The sequence below is a fragment of the Canis lupus genome, chromosome 11 (genome assembly GCF_048164855.1).
Source record: "Canis lupus baileyi chromosome 11, mCanLup2.hap1, whole genome shotgun sequence".
NCBI classification, from domain to species: domain Eukaryota; kingdom Metazoa; phylum Chordata; class Mammalia; order Carnivora; family Canidae; genus Canis; species Canis lupus.
Window position 1 is genome coordinate 63,997,112 of NC_132848.1, and position 24,345 is coordinate 64,021,456.

At 34.3% G+C, this 24,345-nt stretch overlaps 1 protein-coding gene across 4 annotated transcripts in view; it reads left to right on the forward strand.

Annotated features, from left to right (window-relative positions):
- SANBR (SANT and BTB domain regulator of CSR) overlaps positions 1-24,345 on the forward strand; it is a 54,126-nt gene that overhangs the window by 6,660 nt on the left and 23,121 nt on the right. The window contains exons 3-12 of one of the 4 annotated variants that reach the window (XM_072768497.1): positions 427-484; positions 1,161-1,347; positions 2,159-2,252; positions 4,188-4,426; positions 8,183-8,241; positions 10,447-10,607; positions 13,296-13,382; positions 13,493-13,603; positions 15,683-15,806; positions 19,822-19,974. In XM_072768497.1, the coding sequence (XP_072624598.1) occupies positions 1,230-1,347; positions 2,159-2,252; positions 4,188-4,426; positions 8,183-8,241; positions 10,447-10,607; positions 13,296-13,382; positions 13,493-13,603; positions 15,683-15,806; positions 19,822-19,974 (1,146 nt within the window). In that variant the 5' untranslated portion in view covers positions 427-484; positions 1,161-1,229. The remainder of the gene's footprint in view (positions 1-426; positions 485-1,160; positions 1,348-2,158; positions 2,253-4,187; positions 4,427-8,182; positions 8,242-10,446; positions 10,608-13,295; positions 13,383-13,492; positions 13,604-15,682; positions 15,807-19,821; positions 19,975-24,345) is intronic. The other 3 variants (XM_072768495.1, XM_072768498.1, XM_072768496.1) reach the window with 3 other exon arrangements.

The window sequence follows — 24,345 nt, forward strand, 5'->3', positions numbered from 1 at the left end:
TGAATGTAGGCTATTATTTCCAACTTTTGGCTACTACAAATAACACTTGTAAAATATCTTATTGTTCTTTCCTTAGAGGATAATACATTTTTAAGACTTTTCTTACATATTGTCCACTAAAAGGGCCATCAGTGTTATATTCCAGTCACCTTAGCTGAGTCTTGATCCCTGTACTTTTTATGTCATGTATTATTTATGTATGTGTGTCTTTTCAAAATTCTTATTTATATATATTTTTAATAAGTGTTATTTCAGTTTTAATTTAATTTACTTAATTTACCTTAACTCCTAAAGAGGTTGAACATTTCCCAGAAAGAAGCAGGCTCCTCACTGAGATATAATGTATGAATCATTACATTTTTCTAATAACGTTATAACATTGGTTTTTCATGATTTGCCCAGACATTCATCACCACTTTTTTTCAGGTGGGAACCAGTCGTGGGGCTTGATTCTAAGAACCTGGGATCATGACCTGAACTAAAGGTAGATGCTCAACTGCTGAGCCACTCAGGTGCCCCTAAAGTCTTCATTATTTAAATAAAGAAAATCTAGTGTCACAAAATAGATTATTTTTGGTTTCTAATGAAGGTTGATATTTGGTCTGATTCCTGGTGGAAACTCAGTTAATGTAAAAATAAAAGCCAAGTGTTTAGCTAGATTATTACAATTGTCAACTGATAATAAATACAAACCATGGGGGAATATGGTTGTAAAGGTGCTTTTCATTTTCCTATCACAGCATAAACATATTGTGCCATTGGGTTAAAGCGTATTTTAAAAAGTTCTATGGGCTCCTGGGTGGCAGCATCTAACTCTTGGTTTTGGCTCATATCATGATCTCAGGGTTGTGAGATCTGGCTTTGCAGGCCTGCTTAAGATTCTCTCTCTTTTCCCCTCCCTCTGCTCCTCATCTCCTCCACCCTCTGCACATATGCATCCATGCTCTCTCTCAAAAAGAAAGTTTACTCTGAATTTTAAAGAAGAAAAAAGTCAGAAGCTTTTGTATATTGAAGTGTGGCTAATTTTCTAGGAATTACCCAGCAGATTAGAATTCGCTTGTAAAAAATGATTATAGAAAAATATCAAATAGAAGGCAAGAAAATAATCTTATTTTTTAACTAAGAGGAACCTGCATTTCCTTCCTTTTATGTCATTACAGTGTGCAAAAAGGTTTGATGAACTGAAGAGCAGTGGAAGTTCGCCTGTTGATAACCAGTATAGTCCTCTAATGGCTGCTGGAGAGAGTCCTGTGGAAACTTTAGCCACATATATCAAATCCTCCCTTCTTGACATGCAGGGAGACTTTCAGGAGACTCCAGTTGGTCAAGATGCAATTTCCAAAACAGGTCAGGTTTGAAAACAAAATGCAATACTTGTCCTTATGATAATTTTACAAACTATGCATTTCAATCAACCTTTTTTTCTTTATTTAAATGCTAATGTAAGCATTACTAGAAAATCTATTAGGATTTGTCTCTTTCTGAATTTTAGAAATGTGTCCTTGCTATATTTGAAAAATGTTGTAATGTTAATATGCAGGTCAAAACACGATCACTATAAAAAGCTTTTTACTATATCAAAATTTACTACTACAATCTGTTAGCCTAGTTATGTCATAAATTTCAAAAAGATTTGACCTATACTTTCTACTTAATTTTTTTTCCTAGAAAATATTGCTTTCTTCTTGTGTTATCTACACTTTTATTGTAGTTAGCAGAGGCTTCAAATGACACAGTGGCAGGATAGAAAAGATGTGTTTTCTGCAGTTACATTGGAAATAATAACTGATTTTAGAAATTCTGAGTGTAGTGAATGATTTGAATCTCAGCAGCAGTAGTCAGAATACTGGTATAAAAATTTGCTTCAGGAACAGAGAACTATACTGTTGGCTTTTGAACATTTGACCCCTGTCCATTCACACCATATCATTTCTTAAATCTTCAGTGTAATGTTAGCAATGTGTGATCCTTTTTTTGTACTGTTTCTTACATATACCTTTAGAAATATTAAGGGAAATGCCACCTAACAAAGTACCATTTAACTAGCCTTGGAAACCATGCATTTACAGTATAACCATTCAGTAAGTAAAAACCCATTCTCAGCTAGACATGCTAACCTCCCCCTTTGTTTTTGTATGTGTTTGTTTCTGTATTTAAGGAAGACATAGTATAGCTTCCACAAGGAATTGTTCTTCAGAAAGTGAAAATTGTACTACTCGTAATGGTGGAGAAAAGACTGAAGAATCTGAAGGGTAGGAGGCTGGTTCTTTGCTAGATAAGATTTAATATGAATATCAACCTTAAATTATAAAATATATGATTGGTGATTGTATATATCAGTTACCATAATTTAGGAGTTTCACAATACACAATTGTTGAAATTGTTAGGATCAGAATAGTTTATATGTTGAACTATGCCAGTGCTTGATAGGTAAACATATGGCTTATTCACATTATAATTAAATTGGACTACAGTTTTCCATTTTAAAAATTCATTTTCATATTTGTAAATATTAGGAGTAACCTCTACGAATAAGTAAGTTTGAAAAACAAATTTTAAAACCTAAAGAAAAATATCTGCCATTTGTTCTCCAATTTTATTAAACTAGATGTATATTTTAGAGCCATTGAAATATAATTCTCATTATAGAAACACTTAAAAATTAGAATACACCTTTCAGTATATTGCAAGTTTTGATTGTTTTATATTTTACATACAATATGTTAGACATATTTCAAGTATTCACCTTGATGAGTTTTAACAAATGAGTTTACCATACATGTAACCATCACTCAAATGAAGATACAGAGTATTTTCATATCTGAAAGTTCCTTTCTGTATTTTCAGATCCAATAGGTTTTTTTGTAACAGTTTTATTCATATATAATTCACATATCATAAAATTTACCCTTTTGAAAAAGTTCTGGAGATGGATGGTAGTGATGATCATATAACAATGCAAATGTACTTAATGCCATTAAACTGTACACGTAAAAGGGCTGATATGACAGATTTTATGTTACGTGCATTTTACCACAATAAGAAGAATTACTCTTTTGAAGTATATCGTTCAATGATTTTTAATTTGTTCACATAGATTTTTAATGGATAGTTTTGTTTGTATAGCACAAAAATTTATCAGGTATTTTTTTTACTGGAATTATCTAGTATTTCATATTGTGGACCCAAAAGCCACAGAACCATTATGCTTCATTATAACAGCCATTACCTATTTATATTTTGACTGTAATTTCTTTGGAAGAACAATTTATGAAGTTATTTAAATTCCTTTGACTTTGACAAGAATATTAGCTTATAATCCTTTTTCTGGTAGTCCAATTTTGTTTCAAATGTATTTTTTTTGTACTAGAAAGTTATGGAATTCCATTGAACACATTAAATTCTTATTGTAGGAGAGTGTGTCTCTATTCTGTTTTGTAATGATGTGAAGGTAGTTGTGGATCACACTAATATTTCTTTTTTTGAGGTGGTATAATTTTCAAGGGAAAGTAAATGCAAGGAGTATATAATTTTTGAAGCAGTCTTTCAGATGCATTATCTGAACTTACTCTTAAATTGTTTTTTAAATATGTTAATATGCACATTGTAGTCTTGAGCCCTTTTTACTATATTTACTAATTTATATTTGATGAATGCTTAGAAACAAACTCTCTTGCTGTTAAAAATAACTAAGTAGCCATGCTAGTGTTTTAATTCTTTAATGAATAATTTTAACTGTTATTCCTAATTATTAGTAATAAAATTTTAGTCTTTAGTCTTTACTCATCATACCCATAACCATGTAAAAGTGCCATTTTATGTTCTTCACAAGAATTAGAATGTGTTATTTAATTTTTTTGTGAATTGGTATTTTTTTTTAATTTTATTATTATTGAAAAATAAACTTTAAGCCATGTAAATTAGAGTCCTATAGTAAAATATTTTTGTTACGCTCTTAAGTTATTGGGCTTAATAAGCTTAATAGCTTAAATAAAATTAGTCAAAACCTAAGATATAGATCAGATTAGCAAGACAATGAAAAATTCTGGATGTCAAACCCTATAAAATTGATGTATGGTCAAAACTTCCAAAAATCTTGTTCTCGTGCTTCCAATAAATGTCAGTATTCTTGGCTCCTCTTCTAAAACTCTAATAATTTCATTTCTGTGTAACATTTTTTATGAAGGCCAAACATGGTGATCCATGTATGCGATGAAGCAAAAAATTTGAAAGAAGATTTTATTTGCCCACGAGATCTTTTGATATCAGAAATGAAGTACTTTGCTGAATATTTATCTATGGATGCCCAGCGCTGGGAAGAGGTGGACATTTCAGTTCATTGTGACGTTCACATTTTCAACTGGTTGATAAAATATGTTAAAAGGAACACTAAGGAGAATAAAGATTGTGAGATGCCCACTTTAGGTAAAAGACAATCTATTGCTTATTTTGTAGTGAAATTTATGTGTCACCTGTTAGTTGCTTCAGGCCAAACATGCAATGTGGAAAATTATTTGGACATTAGTATCTGTGCTGAGATTAGTTACCACCTTTTAGGAAACTGATACCTTATCCTTTTTTAGTAGATTGTAGTGAATGTATGACAAGTGGACAGGTCTCTAGATCAGCAGTTCTCACTGTATAGTACATGGACCTCTGGAATCCTGGAGATATTTTACAGGATTCACAAGGTCAAGACGGTTTGCATTATAATACTAAAGTGTTATTGTCTTTTTCTCTGTGTTGACACTTGTTCAGATGGTACAGAAGTAATGGAAGATAAAACTGTGGGAGCTTTAGCACACATCAGGGCAGGGCACCAAACTGTACTAGTAGTCACCCTATTCCTCAATACCATATGCTCATAGATTAAAAGGAAAAAAAAAACTAGAAGAAAAAATTCACTCTCACTTTAAGAATGTCCTTAAGAAAACAGTAAAAATTATTAATTTTATTAACTCTTGACCCCTGAGTATGCATCTTTTTCATGTTCTGTGTGATGACATGGGAAATGCACTTCTGCTGCACAGTGAAGCATGATGGTTGTCTGGAGGAAAAGCACATGTGCAGTTGTTTGTGTTGCAAGCTAAACAGGCTGCTTTTTAAAAAGAGAAAGCCATTTTTACTTGAAAGAATGATAGGCAAATTATGGTTTTTCAGACTTAGGCATTTGGCAGATATTTTCTTGAAAATGAATTAAGAGACTGGTCTACTAAAGGGAAACAACTGACCATATCTATTGTCAATAACAAAATTCAAGGTTTCACGTGAGAGTTAGAGTTAGGAAACCTTGTACCTGCTTCCACATGCTTGACAGCTTCTCCATATTTGAAGACTTTTCTGATGAGACTAGTGGTAATACTAAAATGTGACTTTTTAAATATATGTTTTACAATGAAATGTTTCAACATTTAGAAGGTCCACATAACTCAGCGAATCAATATTTTTCAAATGATCAGTGCATGTTGTTAAAATCATGTATGGGTTAAAGATCCATTCAAAGTGCAAGATAAATCCTTTGACTTTAAGATAACAGAACAGGAAAAGTTTGTTTGACTTCAGATCCTGTTACAACTAACCTTTAGATATTTTTTTTTTTTTAATTTTCATTTATTTATGATAGTCACAGAGAGAGAGAGAGAGAGGCAGAGACACAGGCAGAGGGAGAAGCAGGCTCCATGCACCGGGAGCCTGATGTGGGATTCCATCCCGGGTCTCCAGGATCACGCCCTGGGCCAAAGGCAGGCGCCAAACCGCTGCGCCACCCAGGGATCCCTACAACTAACCTTTAAAAGAAACTACCAATCATTAAGTTGGGAGTAACATAAGAGAAGACTACCCACACATTGAATGTAGAAACAGATATAGTATCTAGCTGCCTTCTCTTAAGTCAGGCATTGAAGAAATTTGCAAGAAATATCAGTGTTACTCTTCTTGTTAACTTGTATTTTGGAAAATATAACTTTTCACAAAATATGTTACTATGTAATGAGTTTATTATTCTTTTAAAAAGAATTGAGAAGTATTTGAAATTTTTCCCTGTTTTTATGGTCAGTACTGATAAAATAACCTATCTAAACAAAAAAGCATCTTAAGATTAAAAGTTTTAAGAACCAGCATTCTAGATGAAAGGATGGTAATTTCTTAGTAATCTTTAGTTGGGTATAGACTTGTATAGGAAATCACAACTGTGATTTAATAAAGTCTTTTGGTACACTAGAAAGCAGCACCAAAATATTTTTTAATTTTTTATTAGTAAATAAATCTATAGGGACAGTATAAAAATCTCCTGAAGAAATATATATTTCATTACATTGTAGTGGACCAATTTAATGGAAAAAAGTTTCTAGTCGTTCTTAAATAAAATTACAAGATTGCTAAATAAAAATTTTCAGCCAGAGGCTGGAGATTCCAGATCACCCAGAAATGATATGTATATGTGAAATAAATCAAATTATGTAAAGAGAAATAAATATTGTTTGATCCAGCATATTTATGCATGTAGTAAAGATAAAAGAAGTGGAGCAAAACCAATCATTCTGTAATCTTTGACCTTATATCAATGGCTACAAACATAAATTTTTTTTAAAAAAAATTTTTTGAGAGATACACAGAGAGAGGCAGAGATATAGGCAGAGGGAGAAGTAGGGAGCCTATGAAGGACTCGATCCCAGGACCCCGGGATGATGCCCTGAGCCAAAGGCAGATGCTTAACCACTGAGCCACCCAGGTGCCCCAAACATAAATTTTTATAAAAGCAATCTTTGGGGGCACCTGGGTGGCTCAGTCAGTTTAGCTTCCAACTCCTTATTTCAGCTCAGGTCATGATCTTGGGGTTGTGAGATTGAATTCCCACATTAGGCTCCACACTCAGGAGTCTGCTTGAGAGTCACTCTCCATGTCCCTTTGCCCCTCCCTCGACTTGTGTGTGTGTGCACGTGTGCACGTTCTCTCTAAATAAATAAGATCTTTTTAAAAACAAATAAATAAATAAAAACAATCTTTATTCTAACCAGGAAAACCACCAAAATGCTTAATTAAATCTCTAATAATGCAGATGATGAGTCTTAGCTGGAATGGGCTATATTACACTTCCCTGAGGGATTTTTCACTAGTTCCCTCCTCCCTTCACCATTGCTATTTAACCTAGAAATACTACTACTTTTTTTTTTTTTTTTTTTTAGAATTTTACTTAAGGCAATTGTTAAGGGGAAGGTCTGGTAATTTGTTTTTTTTAATATTTTTGTTTATTTATTTATTTATGATAGTCACACAGAGAGAGAGAGAGGCAGAGACATAGGCAGAGGGAGAAGCAGGCTCCATGCACCGGGAGCCCGACGTGGGATTCGATCCCGGGTCTCCAGGATCGCGCCCTGGGCCAAAGGCAGGCGCTAAACCGCTGTGCCACCCAGGGATCCCGAAATACTACTTAAATAAAGATTAGGATTACTTATTTTAATCAATGTCTGCATAGTCCTTTATTTAGAAGAATTGTCTTAGTACTATAATGCTAAAAATCACAGCTTTTTTTTTTTCTTAAACATATCTCACAGGAGATGACTTAGGTTTACCAAAATAATAGTGTCAGTTGGCATTTCCCCTTCCCTGGTTAGGCCTCTCAAGGCTCACTTCAGCCTGCCTTTAGGAAGTAACTTTAGTACTTCAACCATAGTAAATTTTATCTTTCAGAATTTTTAAATTAAATATTTGTTCATAACAAGCATTTTACTACTTTTGAAATAATTTCACTACTAACAAGTGCTTTCATTAATCATTTAAAGGAGTTTCTCACTATGATTTTTTTTTATGTAATGAATTATAGTCTCACTTTTAATTATATTTTTTTTGTGATTTAGGTAAGGAGAAAAGTTTGCATGTGTCCTATCTTTTACTGGAGTCTTTTACTTGATATAAATCTAATACCAGTGCAGATTTACTATGTGCTTTTCCTATACCTGTATCTAAAAACTGGAGTCTTTTACTTGGTATAAAACTATACTCTGTACCTTGTATTTTAACACTACATTGTCTTTCTTTCATGTATCTAAGATATATGATGTAGTATGGTTATAATAAATTGCTCTTATAATGTAACATCCTCCTTTAAGGTGAGAAGGAGCCTGTTCTGAGGAGGTTGAAGTACAAATCAAAAGGAGAATTTAATTTTTTTCTTTTTTTTAGAGCCAGGAAATGTCATTTCAATTCTTATTTCTTCAGAGTTTTTGAAAATGGATTCATTGGTAAGTATTAACAAAATATCCAGGCTCTTTTTTGGGGTGCCTGGGTGGCACAGTCAGTTAAACATTACTCTCAATTTTGGCTCAGGTCATGATCTCAGGGTTGTGAGATTGAGCCCTGCGCTGGGCTCTACTCTGGGTATGGAGACTAATTAAGATTCATTCTCTCTCTCTTTTTCTCTCTTCCCCTCTCTCCCTCCTCCTTCCCCCCCACCTCTCTCCCCCTCCTCTCTCTGTAAAAAAAAAAAAAAAAAAAAAATCCAAGCTTTCTTATTCACCTGTGCTTAATTTAACATACAACTTGATTTTTTCTTCAAGTGTCTAGAAATTTTTAAGACATCTTACTAAAATAGTTGTTAATTCAAAAGTGTGATTCTGTAACTGAACTAAAAGGAATTTCCTCCTTAGTTACAGATAGAGACTACATCAGGTAGAGTTGTCACACAAAGGAAAACTATTTGCAACAAATAAGGAATAACTTCCAAAATCAACTTCCATTACTTCCCAAGCAGGGGTGAGCAGTTCCTTTTATTTAGGGTTTAGGATAAATATCCATAAAGAGGAGCTCTGTCATTGCAAGTAAAGATGGGTCATAAGATACAGGCGACCTATGCTATTTTAGTGAAGCTTGTGCTCTTCTTAGGGTAGAGACTTCAATATGATAATAAAGCAGAGGTAACTGAAGAGGGGAAGGGGTTATGAGCATCAACTGTGTGGTATCTTGGTATCTCTGTTAAGGAATGCATGGCCGACCTTACTTTGGAAACAGCAGAGCATTTACCACCAATTTGTTGTCTCTTACATGGTCAGGCTATTTCCAGGCTGATGGAAACTGTTTTTACATTCCCTTGGTTCCCTTAAAATCCTTAACTACTGAGGTCTTTGTATTTCTTTGTAACTCTGGCACCTCCTAGGAGGTTCTGCAAGAAGTGTGCTTGGGCAAGTAGGACACAGATACAGAAAATAGCGTGGGCCCTAAAATGACTTCTCCTATGTTAGGAAAGTTTTGTCTCATCTTTCTTATTCTAGGGACTCCTAATTCTTTCTGCTTACAATCCCATTAGAATTAACTGCTCTTAAAAAAAAAAAATCAACTGCTCTTTTTCTGTGGAAAAGGGGTTAGACTATTATGTACCATTAGTATATCATGCCTATAAAGTAAATTTATCTTGCAAGGAATAACTATTAAATTAGATGAAACTAAGCAGAATTAGCTTTGATGCGAGAGAGGTTTTGCTCTAAAATCAAATTAAATGAAAATTAATGGAATATATTTTCTAAGTAATTTCTTTAGGCAAGTTTTACTTATTTGTGTCTTTCATTTATAATTCGGTGAATTAAAAACAAATATCTAATTATTACTATAATCGTGTATTTGTAAACCAGATGCTAACATCTGTTGCTTAATAGTAATTGGTAAATGTAAAAACGCAATATGTATATGCACATATCAGGCTCTACATTAGATTTATTTGTTCCTTTTATTTAATTATTCACATGTTTATATATGTTTATGTTAAAGCAGAGTACTTCTTTGCTATATTAACAGATGTGAAATTTGTTTAATTGGGGTTTTACTAGTTCTCCATATTCTTCCTTAGTTGCTCCCCATTTAGTTGTTGGCATTAATTCAGGGAAGGGTTACAGAAAAAAGCAGAGATGAAAAGGGTCCTTAACCTTTGAGTGTTGAAGTCTAAGCCCTACAGCATATTTTTTATGCCATAAACAAAATATTTTGAAAATACGTGAATAGCCAGCACCACTTTCCCTCAAAACCCAAGTCTACCTTAAAAAGTAAGTAAATATACCTCAGGTTGGAGAAGGGAAGAAAATCAGAAAGCAAGCACAACACAACTGAGAAAACCCTAAAGTGACTAAAATTATATCTCAGCCACTCAGAGGTAGAGGCTTCATATTGCCACTGGGTCTAGTGATTGGAAGCCACATACCTTGTATACTTGAGTTTGTTGACTGAGATTTATATCTGCCGCAATTATGAAAGATTGTACTATTGTTTAAAGTATGCTAAGAAAACTGAAGATTATTTTCCTAGCTCTGTATGTGTTTGTACAAATATGGCCTGTTGGCTCACTTTGGAATAGTATAGATTAACCAAGAAGGTTATTGACATGACATGACATCATGACATGACATGATCTTTCATTGCTACTCTTTTCAACATTCATTTTCTATCATGTGTTTTTTTAGGTTGAACAATGTATTCAGTATTGCCACAAAAATATGAATGCCATAGTAGCTACCCCATGCAACATGAACTGTATTAATGCAAATCTTCTTACACGTATAGCTGATCTTTTCACACACAATGAAGTTGATGATTTAAAGGACAAGAAAGATAAATTTCGAAGGTAATTTTCTTAATTTAATTTTAACCAAGTGTCCCTATTAGAGGGAATATATTTGAATTTCATTTTAGTGATATATTCTATTTTTAGAATATTTTTAGAAATATTTCTATTTTACTGCAAGTAAAATAAAATGTATCCAGAGCAAATGGCTCTAGATAAAAATTAGTGCTTAAATTATTTTGTATAATGTATATATTGAGTGTATTGTGTTATTGAAGTATGTTAAAAATAATTAAGATAGGCCTTATTATAAAGAGAAAGAATAGTAGGAGATGAGGTCAGCAGTGGTCATATCATTTAGGTACTGTTTAAGTCTTGGCAAAGAGGTAATATTTCACTGTATATATACATGTACTGTATCTTTTTTTATCCATTAATCTATCAGTGCACACCTGGGTTGCTTCCATATCTGGGCTATTGTAAATAATGAATACACATAGGGATACATATATGTTTTCAGATGGAATATTACTTAACCATAAAAGGATGACATTTGTGACAACATGGATGGACCTGGAGGGCATTATACTAAGTGAAAATTTTACCTAGTTTAAACCTAGTGTGGGGTTGAGCAATTAAGTGGATTATAGTGCCATCAATAGAGGAGATATTGGGGTGATGGGGGCATCAAGAGATGGGTTCAGTTCTTAAGATTATTTGATATATTTAATATGCTTTAGGGACATCCAGGTAGGATAGCAGAGATAGGTGGATATATAAGTCTGAAACTTAGGTCAGAAGTCAGAGCTTAAAATAGAAATACAAGAGTAGATAGATTTGAAATCATGAACGGGGTGAGATTTCTTTGCAAGACATTCTTCACTAAATTACAGTGGCAACTTTACTGTAAATTAGGTGACTGTATATGGGAGATGTGTTTTCAAATTAATGTAGGTTTTTTATTTTTTTAAAGATTTTATTTATTCATGAGAGAGACAGAGAGAGAGGGGCAGAGACATAGGCAGAGGGAGAAGCAGGCTCTCTGCAGGAGCCAGATGTGGGACTTGATCCCAGGATCATGCCCTGAGTCAAAGGCAGACACTCAACCACTGAGTCACCCAGGCATCCCATAATGTGGGGTTTTGTTTTGTTTTGTTTTTGAGCAAATACCCAGTAATGGAATTACTGGTTCATATGGTGGTTCTATTTTCAATCTTTTGAGGGACCTCTGTTTTCCAGAGTGGCTGCACCAATTTACATTCCCAACAACAATGCACAAGGGTTCCTTTTTCTCCGCATCCTTACTTTTACTTATTTCTTGTCTTTTATTCTAACCATTCTGACACTTGTAAGGTGATATCTCATTTTGGTTTTGATTTGCATTTCCCTGATGATTAGTGATGTTGAGCATCTTTTGGCTGTTGACCATCTGTATGTCTTCTTTGGAAATGTGTCTATTCAAGTCCTCTGCTCATTTTTTATTTTATTTTTTTATTTTTTATTTTTTATTTTTTTAAACTTTTTATTTATTTATGATAGTCACAGAGAGAGAGAGAGAGAGAGAGAGGCAGAGACACAGGCAGAGGGAGGAGCAGGCTCCATGCACCGGGAGCCCGATGTGGGATTCGATCCCGGGTCTCCAGGATCGCGCCCTGGGCCAAAGACAGGCGCTAAACCGCTGCGCCACCTAGGGATCCCCTGCTCATTTTTTAATTGAGTTGAGGTTTTTGGTATTGAATTATATAAGTTCCTTATATATTTTGGATATTTAACCCCTTATTAGATATATCATTTGCAAATATCTTCTCCCACTCAATAGGTTGACTTTTTGTTTTGTTAATGGTTTCCTTGCTTTGCAAAAGCTTTATATTTTGATGTAGTCCCAATAGTTTATTTTTGCTTTTGTTTCCCTTGCTTAAGGAGCTATCTATAAAAAAGTTACAAAGAAATTATACTGCCTGTGTTTTCTTCTATGAGTTTTATGGTATCAGGTCTCACATTTAGGTTTTTAATCGATGTGAAGGTTTTTTGTGTATGGTGTGAGAAAGTGATCCAGTTTTTATTTTTGCATGTAACTGTCTAGTATTGATTTCTTTGTTTATACTTGTATCAGTAGCACACTATCTTAATGACAGTGGCTTTATAGTATTTTTTTAGTATGTAGTAATTTGAATTCTGAGAGCTTAATACATAAAATGGGATTAATATCCTAAATCCAGATCTGGCCTCAGGATATACAGTTGGAATTAATGGCATGAGACTTAAAGTTTAGTCACATTGTGCATAATAATAAAATTTTTATTAACATATATTGAATGCTTAATGCTATATCTAGCACTCTTTAAAAACACTGTTTATTTAACCCTCATAAAACCTTGTGAGTTTGGAATTATAAACCCCATTTTATAGATGAGAAAACAAGGTTCAGAGAGGTTAAGTAGTTGCCAGAGATCATATATCAAATTGTTGGTAGATCCAGGATTGTTAAGCTTTCAAGTTCTTCAATATTGAATATTCCAAACAAATATTCTTATAAAAATACATTCTTGATTAAGCACTTATCATTAGGTTTATTTACTTAAAACACTTATAAATATATCATAAATTCCCTAAGAGAGTCTTCCCAAGGATTTATTAATTTTATTTTCTACATATGCAGGTAACTGAGTATTTATTTTCATCACTATCAAGTAACTTTAGTAATATAAACAATAGAAAATTAATTTCTTGGTCATTTGTTGTTAATAGTAAACTTTTTTGTAAGAAGATCGAGAGACTTTTTGATCCTGAATACTTGAACCCAGATTCTCGGAATAATGCAGCAACATTATACAGGTACAGTAATGTGTTTTTCTTTGGTATTCTATACAATATAGCTGAATTCTTTAATTTTACTCCCTTTAAACTTTTCTTCTTGGGTGTTTTTGTATCTTCTTGTGTTATAGATGCTGTTTGTGTAAAAAACTTTTAACAAAGGAAACAGAAAGAAGAATTCCTTGCATTCCTGGAAAAATCAATGTGGATCAACATGGAAATATTATCTACATTCACATAAGGTGCAGTGAAAATAAAATACAGCTTTTAAATGTGAATTACCAGTGTTTTTCTAAAACTTTAACTAGTTTTATAAGGAATAGAATAACATTTTTTTCAGAATGTGATTCAGCTTTGACTTAGATACTTTCAAAAAAAATTTTATATAAAAGCTGTATTTTGTTTACTGAGTAAATTTCATGATATTTTTAAACTTTAAAATAGTAAAAGTGAGTGTGCATTAATCTTGAAAGATATTCTGGCCAGTGCCATAAAAATGATTTCGTTTCATTATCTGATTTTATTTATACAAACATACTGAATTTAACAGAACCAGATTTACTTTCAGGTAAATTTTGGTGAATGAGGAAATTGTCTTTAAAATTGAATATTCCATAATCTATTTATTCTTCATACGTTGTCAGTATTCCATTAAGATATAGTTCTATTTTATTCTGCTTTAAATTCAAAACCAGTTGTCATTCTCATTTGGGGGAAAGAGTATCATAAATTGGTATAATATCTTAGAAAACCAAAAATTCTGAAATGTATATATTCTCTAAAAATATCATCCTGCTAGGAATTTATCCAAAGAGATAATGCTAGATTTGTGAAAGCTCTCAAGAAGAATATTTATTGCTATATTGTTTAAATAGGAAAAAAGGGGAAACATCCAAATGATAAAGTGAACTAAAATAAAATATATCCATGCAGTAGTGTGTGTGTGTATATATATTTTTTTGAAGTGTGTATACATATATATATTTTAATATATGTCTATACATGTCTAGCCAATTTTTAATGTGCAGCCTTTGAGAATAATGTTGTAAGAGTATATATTCTTATGTAGCAAGTTGTTAGCGATGAATTAAGTGGAAAAAAAAGGTCATAAAACTAAAACATCACTAAAATGTAAACTGCAGTGTTACTTTTAAGTGATAATATTATGGATGCTTTAATTTTGTTCTTTTTCTGTTAAAAATGTACAGCACTTTTGTTAAAGGAAAAAAATAGTATAAATGTTAAGTTTCTTATTTTAAACATTAAAACAAAGATAAACACATTTGACTCTAGCACAGTCATGCTTAGGTTTTTTTTTTTTTTAATATTTTTTAAGCTTTTTTTTTTAGTAATCTCTACACCCAACATGGGGCTCAAACTCAAGACCACAGGATCAAGAGTCACATGCTCCTCTGACTGAGCCAGCCAGATGCCCCCCAACAGTCATGTTTAAAATGTTTCATTTTTCTCTTCATACAATATTCATTAGTTATAAACCTGGGATTTTATACTTTTTTGCTTTGAGACTTGATCTCACCTTTTGGAAAGCACTTCCATTCTGACAGCAATAATTATTAACTATGTGAAAAAAATTGATATTGACTTCAGCATCCATTTTTCTTGTTTTATTTAAAGTATTTTCCTGTAAGTCATTTGTTGATGACATTTTTTTCAGTTGTCTTTAATTAAAACATGTGCCTGTGCAATTTGTAATAGCATCATGACATTTTGCTATGTTAAGGACAAAGATAGCAAAAGTTCAAAATTATTAAGGGACTTGGGAAAAATAGGAACTTGAGTTACACATAGACATTGCAAGTAGGGTTTTAAGCCTTAGCTATTTTTTTTAAGTTTATATTAACTTAAAAAATGTGTGTTACCAAGACCTGATTATATATTATTGTGTTACTCAATTACTTGAGAATGCTTTTTGAAAATAATACAAAGAAATGTTTAGAATCACCAATGATTTTGTAACTTATTTTATAGTATGCACAATCAGAATAAAGTATTGTAAGCCTAAGTCCCAACTATTAACCTGCTCAAACCATATTTAATATAGCTTAGCAAAATAATTTATCTAGTTTAGCAAAATAATTTAGCATTTAATATTTCATATATTTTTCTATTGTCCACAGAAAAAAGGAATAAACAAACTCCCAAGTGAAATTTTTTCTACTGCTCAGTATAGTCCATCCCACAGCTATCATTTGGGAGATGTTTCTATAAATAACCCACAAATTTAAAAACATTTGCTTAAAATAATTTGTTTATGTTACTTGCTTGTGAAATAATATAATAATTGAGGCTCTTTTCCCCAGGGATAAGACTTGGGATGTTCATGAGTATTTGAATAGTCTTTTTGAAGAATTAAAATCTTGGAGAGATGTTTATTGGCGCTTGTGGGGTACAGTCAACTGGCTTACTTGTTCAAGATGTTATCAGGTGAGGGTTTTTTTTTTTCTTTTTCTTTTATTTATTTATTTTTTAAAAGATTTTATTTATTCACGAGAGACAAGAGAGGCAGAGACACAGGCAGAAGAAGTAGTCTCCCCATGGAGAGCCCGATGCAGGACTCACTCCAAGGACCCCAGGACTGTGCCCCAAGCCAAAGGCAGACGCCCAACTACTGAGCCACCCAGGTGCTCCTCTTTCTTTTTAATATCTTGCTCTCACGCAATCATAGCAGGCCTTTTTTTTTCCCTTAAGATTTTATTTTTAAGGGGCTCCTGGGTGACTCAGTCAGTTAAATATCTGCCTTCAACTCAGGTCATGATCCCAGGGTCCTGGGAACAAGCCCCACATCAGGCTCCCTGCTCAGTGGGGAGCCTACTTTTCCCTCTTCTGTTCCTCCTGCTTGTGCTCTCTCTCTCTCTCTCTCAAATAAATAAAATCTTTTTAAGTAATCTCTACATCCAATGTGGGACTCAAACTCCCAAGATCAAGTGTTACATTCTCTACTAACTGAGACAGCCAGATGCCCTGTGTAGCAGGCTTTTTAAATATATGCTGCTTAGGGGATCCCTGGGTGGCGCAGCGGTTTGGCGCCTGCCCAGGGCGCAATCCTGGAGACCCGGGATCGAATCCCGCATTGGGCTCCCGGTGCATGGAGCCTGCTTCTCCCTCTGCCTGTGTCTCTGCCTCTCTCTCTCTCACTGTGTGCCTATCATAAATAAATTTTTAAAAAATTAAAAAATATATATATGCTGCTTAATTAGTATGTTTGAGTATATTTGGACAGTATCTGACATCTTTTTAACAAAACTAGTGCCAAGAACAATGATACTATTAAACATTGCTTGCATCTGACTTTGTCTCTCTTCATCTTCCTTTTGTCATAGCTGAAATAATCATACCTTGTTTATTTTTTAGAAAACCAACAGATTTTAAGTGACCAAATCTGTTTTTTCAGTGAGGAGAAAAAAAACAAAATCCTTACTGCCTTCAGTTATTTCAAGCTAAACTATTTCTCTCTTAGCCCATTAATTTCTTTAGAAATTCAGAAGCGCTTTGTAGATACAGTACTATTGGTATGTTCTGTTCTTACTGTAGCAGTTGTGTTCCCAAAAAAAGGTTAAAAGATTTTGTTCATTTTTTCATAAGTGAAGTCTTTAATAAAAGCACAAGAAAGCTTGCTATTTGAAGGTACCTATAATAAATCCTTTTAGAGAATAAATAGATCTTTGTAGGTCACAGTTATTCCTAATCAGTCTTAGGTATAAATCCAGAGTGTTCTACATAAAATTTTTTATGAATCCCTAATGTCTCCCTGCGCCCAGGAATTTTCATCTCTCACTTGATTAACATTTCAGTAGGTGGAAGGAAGAGCAGCTTATCAAAACCATCAGAGTGAGTTTTTTTCAAACTATTTAAGTTTCCACAAATGGACTACCAATCCCCCAAATTTTTTAAATTGGATTTGTTGAGGTAAATATCCGAATAGTAAAATTTATCCTTATACAATAAAATCCATCCTTTTTATGAGATTTGACAGATGCATATGGTCATATAAATACCACCACAGTCAAAGCATAAGCCACTTCCCTCAGCTTAGAAATTCCTCTGGGCACCTTCTCAGTCCCTTCTTCTACACCAGCCTCTGGCAACACTGATCTATTTACTGTCCCTATAGTTTTGGCTTTTCCAGAATGTCGTATAAAAAGAATCATACTATATTTAGCTATTTGAATCTGGCTTCTTTTACATAGCAAATGGATTTGAAATTTATCCACATTGTTTTATGTGTCAGTTTATTCCTTTTTAGTGCTAGATAGTCTATTGTATAAATGTATCACAGAATGTTTATTCACTCACTGGCAAGGGACTTTATAGTATTTCTAGTTTAGGGCCATTACGAAAAAAGCAACTATAAACATTTCTATACAGCTTTTCATGTGAAGATAGGTTCTCATTTCTCTTAAGTTATTACCTAGAAGTAGGATTGCTGGATTGTGTGATAAATGTAAGCTTAACATTTATCTCTCCTAACATTTTCCCAAAGTTCTGGAGTCACTTTGCGTTCTTGCCAGTTATATATGAGAGTTCTAGTTGCTCCACATCCTCACTAGCACTGTTCATAGTTAGGTTAGGTTTCTGTGTTGTTGTTTTTTTGTTTTTTTTTTAGCCTTATTAGGTATGTAGTAGTCCTCCCCACAATAGAGTATCACTAATCATCAAGGATATTAAGCTTCTAAAATCTGATATGTTTAGCATGTCAGAACAGAATATGGAGGGATTTTTTTCACTTCTTTATAGCAAATGGAATTTTGATTTACTATATTTATTATAGAGAGTTTATAAACTCATAAAATAGTTCATATCCAAATATTTGGTGTATGAGTGTGCACCTTATAGCTCTTATCTCAAAAAAATTTTTAAAGATTTATTTTAGAGAGACAGAGACTGTGGGGGTGAGGAGCAGAGGAAGAGAGAAAATTCCCAAGCAGACTCCCTGCTGAATGCAAAGCCTGACATGAGGCCCAGGGCTTAATCTAAGGATCTTAAGATTATGACCTGAGCCAAAGTCAAGAGTTGGCTGCTTAACCAACTGAGCCACCGAGGCTCTCCCAGACTCAAAAATTTTTAATCAAAAACTTTGAAAATCATAATTGGAACTAACAACTAAGAATTCTGAATTATAGACTATCTTTTACTGCTTTTATGTTCAAAACCAGTGCTTAAAATTGTTAATTTTGGGGACACCTTGGTGGCTCAGTGGTTGAGCATCTGTCTTTGGCTCAGGGTGTGATCCTGCAGTCCTGGGATCGAGTCCCACATCGGGCTCTCTGCATGGAACCTGCTTCTCCCTCTGCCTCTGTCTCTGCCTCTCTCTCTCTGTCTCCCATGAATAAATAAATAAAATCTTTTTTAAAAATTTGTTAATTTCGTTTTTTTCTTTATTTTACCATTTATAAACATATCTGAAAACTATTTTATTGTTATAACTTGATAAATTTTTTCACCAATGACTCAAAGTGATTACATAGTTTTCATTAGCATTGGTTCCAAATATTTACCTCTAAAAATATGTCAAAGAGGGGCACCTGGATGGCTCAGTGGTTGAGCATCTGCCTTCAGCTCAGGTCATGATCCCAGGTTACTGGAATTAAGTCCCACATTGGGCTCCCTACAGGGAGCCTGCTTCTCCCTCTGCTAGGTCTCTGCCTCTCTCTGTGTGTCTCTCATTAATAAATACATAAATAAATCTTTAAAAGGAATATGTCAAAGAATAATCAAATGAGGCAAATTTTATTTTATTTCTTCATTGGAAAAATCTTTGATTAGCTGTTTATAAAATCAGATATACATCAAGATCAATTTAATGCATCTGAAATTTTAGTAAAGTGTTTTGTTTTTGCTTTTTTCATAGCCTTATTGAGGTATAATCACCTGCCATAAAATTCATTCATTGTAGGGTACCTGGATGGCTCAGTGGTTGAGCATCTGACTTTGGCTCAGGTTTTAATCCCAGGGTTCTGGGATTGAGTCCCACATCAGAGGGAGAAGCAGGCTCCATGCAAGAAGCCCAATGTGGGACTCGATCCAGGGACTCCAGGATTATGCCCTGTGCCAAAAGCCAGCACTTAACCGCTGAGCCACTGAGGCATCCCGATAAATAAAATCTTTTAAAAAAATTCATTCATTTAAGTGTACAATTCACTGATTTTTAGTAAGTTTACAGAGTTGTTCATCCATCACCACCATCCAATTTTAGTACATTTCCATCATTCCGAAAAGGTCCCTTGTGTCCATTTGCTGTAATTCTCCAATCTATCTACAGCTCCAGGCAACCACTAATCTACTTTGTTTCTCTAGAGATTTGCCTTTTCTGTACCTGTTATTTAAATGGAACATACATTATGTAGTCCAGAGTAAAGTTTTTTGAGATGTATAATTTTATTGTAGAAATAATAATTGATTTTATACATTTCTTCTAATTTTATATATTTCTTCTATTCAGGCTTTTCTCTGTATAGAATTTTCACATTGTCAATATCACTCAGAAACAGTGGTTTATCCTACTACAACAAGTTCACTAAATACTATTGGCACTGGTATTTATCCCTGCTGTAACCAGAAGGTTCTTCGGTTTGATCCCACTCAACTTACAAAGGTGAATTTTGGTTTTTGTTGTTTGTTTGTTTTAAAGATTTATTTTTTTAAGTAATCTCTACAACCAACATGGGGCTCAAACTTACAACTTCAAGATCGAGAGTCTCATGCTCCACCAAAGAGCAATGAGCCAACCAGGTGCCCCTCCAAAGGTAGATTTTGGATGTTGCCCTTTTGTAGTTACAGTGCCCACTAACACTATTTATTTAAATCTTTTCCCCTTTCATTGTTTTTAAAGCATAAAGGTGACACATTCATGTAGAAAAGACTTTAAACAATACAAAAATATAGTTAAAAGTAGAAGTCCCTCTCTACACTACTTCCTTGTTCTGCATCTCTTTTTATAGGTAACCACAGTTAACGATTTCCTTTCAGACTTTGTTTTATACATTGCAGGCACAAAATTTTTTATATTGGAAATAGGATAATACTGTTCATATTATTCTGTAACTTGCCCTTTTCAATCAGCAATATACCTAAGTTATCTTTCTGTCATTTCTTTTATTGTTTTGTAATATCCTAAGCCATGCATATATCACAGTTTATTTAACCATCCTCCTATCAGTGAACATTTAGGTTGTTTCCAGATTGATGTTATTACAGTGTTGTAATGAGCATCCTTGCACATATATCTTGGTACAATATGTGAGTATTGCTGTAGGTTAAAGTTCTTGATCACTAACACTTTTGAAAATGTTATGTAATTAAACTTGCCAGTGATGGAAAAGAACCTAAAGCCCTTCTTCCTCTTCATCTATGCAACAGTTCTTTATAAAGCACCACAGTTGTGTCACACACTGTGCAAGGCAGAGAATAATGTAATTTCTGTAAAATTAGTTTCTTCCTTCATGGAGCTTATAGTTCATGCAGTAGTATCAAAAGGAAAGAAAAAAATGTTTGAAGAAGTATGCAGGGCCATAAATGTCAGTAATAGGCTGGTCTGACCTGGGCATTGAAGTCAAGGAGTTGGTATTCGGTTGAAATCTGAAGGGTGGATAGGAGTATGTAAGAGAAAGAGCACTTCGGTCTGAATACCAAGGCCAAAAGGTACATGGTGAGAGAGACTAAATGAAACTTCCTGTTATAGAAAACACACATATTTTAAGAAAAGGCTGGCAAGGTAAATAGGTGTTAGACCATGTAAGGGCCGGACCTGGTAGGCCATGTTTTCTCTTTATTTTGGGTTTTGAAGATCAGTTGCAGTGTGGAGAGTGGCTTGGGAATATTAAGTGTAGTCAGGTATGAGAGAAGTTACCAAGTAGTGTTAGAGAGAGATGATATGATAGCTTGGCTTAGGGTTGTAGAGATTAATTCAGTATTTAGGAGATAATATGGCTTGATTGTTTTATCACAGAGGAAGGAGTCAAGGATAACTCAGTTTCTTGCTTGTGCTACTAGATACTGGTAGTGTTATTGAGAAGGGAACAAGAAGGGAATTGGGTTTGGAGAGAATCTCATGCGTTCTGTTTTGGACATTTTGAGATTGAGATGTTTTAGGAGGCAGCCAGGCAAAGAATGTTAGATATATGGGTTTTGGGGCTCAGAGAATGGGCTACCTGGAGGTGATAATTTTCAGTCTTCTTGCAAATAAGTAAGAACTGAAACCAGCAGGGATATGTGAGCATAAGAAGAATAGAGAGTCTACAGCGGAGCCTAGAGAAACTCCCGGAATTTAATGGCTGGATAGCAAAGCATGAGCCTACAAAAGACAATGATCAGGAGTAGCAGAAATAATAGGAGGAAAACCAAGGATGTTGTCATGAAAATCAAAGGAGTAGTGTTTGAAGCAAGAGAAAGTGGTCCATGGGGCCAAATGCTGCGAAGAGGTCAGATAAAATAATCAAAGAAATTTGTCCTTTGACTTTGACAATTTGGAATTCATGTGCAAAGATCTGTTTTGATGGGAGTGCTAGATCAATAATTACATTATAGGTATTTGTTTATTGTTTCTGCTTTATTTTGTTTTAATAGGAGAGGTCTTTTTAAAAGTGAGTGGGAAGGATCCAATTGAGAAAGGGTTGATGGTATAGAATTGTGAGGATGCAGAGTAGGATGGGATCATAAGCACATGCGGCAGTATTAATTTAGACAAGAGGAAGGGGAGTTCCTCTATTGTAACAGTAAAGAAAAAGTAGAATGGTTGAGGATATTTGTAAAATTGTGTTTTTGTCATTTGGATGATAAGATTTTCCAATCTAATGCATTTTTTCTTCTCTATAAAGTAGGAGGTAAAACCATCTGCTAAGAATGAAGGGAAAGAGGGATGGTTCTAAGGTTTGAAGGAAGTATCGAAGGTTTGAAATAGTCTTTTTGGAAAATGTGAGTGAATTTTCCAGAGAAAGGTTATAGCTTATTAAGCAATTTGAGAGCCCATTGGAGATTGGTAATCATAAATTTACAGTGAAATCCAACATGCCGTTTATGTCATTCTCTCCTGTAACACTAAGCTATTTGAATGCAAACATGGAGGAAATGGGTCATTGAGCTCATCCAGTTTGGGGTTTTGCCAGATGGGTATGATGAGATTTAGGGCCAAGGAATTTGGGTTATTAGCATGATTGTTATTGAAATGGTGGATCATGGGATTAATGCTGGAAGGTAGTTTGTTATATTTTCAATCAATTACCAACTTCTGTTAGTCAGAAATTTTATTGGTGAGCTAATAGGTTACCTACATATAATGTTTGTTTTTTTTGTTTTTTTGTTTTTTTTCCTACATAATGTTTGTATTTAACATTAGGGGGACGCCTGGGTGGTTCAGCTGTTGGGCGTCTGCCTTCAGCTCAGGGCATGATCCTGGGGTCCTGGGACTGAGTCCTGCATCCGGCTCCTTGTGGGGAGCCTGCTTCTCCCTCTGCCTGTGTCTCTGCTTCTCTCTATGTGTCTCAAATGAATAAATAAATAAAATCTTTAAAAAAACACACACACACATTAGGTAGATGCTTTGCATACAAAGCTCTTTAAATCGGGTATAACACTTTAAGCAAAATGGCATTAGCTTTGATAGGCCTAAAATGTTTAATTAATGGTTATGTTATGTTTTGCAATAACATGATTTTTAATCGTTGCATTTCTTTGTGGTTATGATATTTCTATTTTAACTATCACATTCACATTTTTTTAAACGATACTTCCAAAAGTTGTAACTCTTTGTCTTGCTATTGTCTGTTTTCTGGTTAAATTAACCCCTTATATTTCATTCACTGTGAGATGGTTGAGGAATAAAAAGTAATTAAACTGTATGATAAATCTTATATCTGACCTCATAGATATTGATTGACGTGATTTCGTAGGCTAAGTGAAATCTAAATAGAAATCTAAAATTATATGGTGGTTTATATTTCTAGTAATGGCAGACTGAGTAATTCAGACCAATCCTCCCATCAAAGGCAACTAAAAAAGATGGATGAAATATAAAGATTATATTAAAAGCCTCAAAGAGCTAATCAGATAATGAGGAATTAGTGTTAAGGTACAGGAAATGATAGAAAACCTAAGGGAGCCAGCGCTCAGGGCCATTTGTATTTGCTCCTGAGAACAAATATCAGTGTGAAAAAAAGTAGCTAAGAGGCTGGGCTGATCTTTAGGTGCCCTATCAGAATTTTGAGTAATAGTCAGGGTCCAAGATCTGGAAAAATGGAGTTAGTAATGAATAACATTTCCACTCTTACACTTTCAGTTGGGATCTAACTCAGATCATGATCCTGGAATCAAGCCTGGCATCGGGCTCCCTGCTTAACAAGGAGTCTGTTTCTCCCTCCCTTGGAATTATTGACAGAAACTATAAAATAAATACAATTACTAGTTTAAGTTGATAGAAGCCAAGTTTGGAAAGTTTTGGTAGAAAATCATAAACTATAAAAAATGACAAGGGGGGGGTCCCTGGGTGGCTCAGTGGTTTGGCGCCTGCCTTTGGCCCAGGGCACGATCCTGGAGTCCCAGGATCGAGTCCCACGTGGGGCTCCCGGCATGGAGCCTGCTTCTCCCTCCTCCTGTGTCTCTGCCTCTCTCTCTCTCTCTATGTCTATCATGAATAAATACATAAATAAATTTTTTAAAAAAGAAAAATGACAAGGGGTTCCTGAGTGGCTCATTTGGTTAGGCAGCTGACTCTTGATTTGGACTCAGGTCATGATCTCAGGATCATGGGATTGAGCCCTGTGTCAGGCTCCCTGCTCAGCAGGGAGTCTGTTCCCTTGACCAGTCTGTTCTCTCTGTCACATTCTGCCCCTCCCTCCCTCAAATACATGAATAAATTTTAAAAAAATAACAAAGAGGTTTAAATAAAAACAAATAGGGCACCTGGGTGGGTCAGTCAGTTAAGTGTCTGCCTTGGGCTCAGGTCATGATCCCAGGGACTTGGGATTGAGTC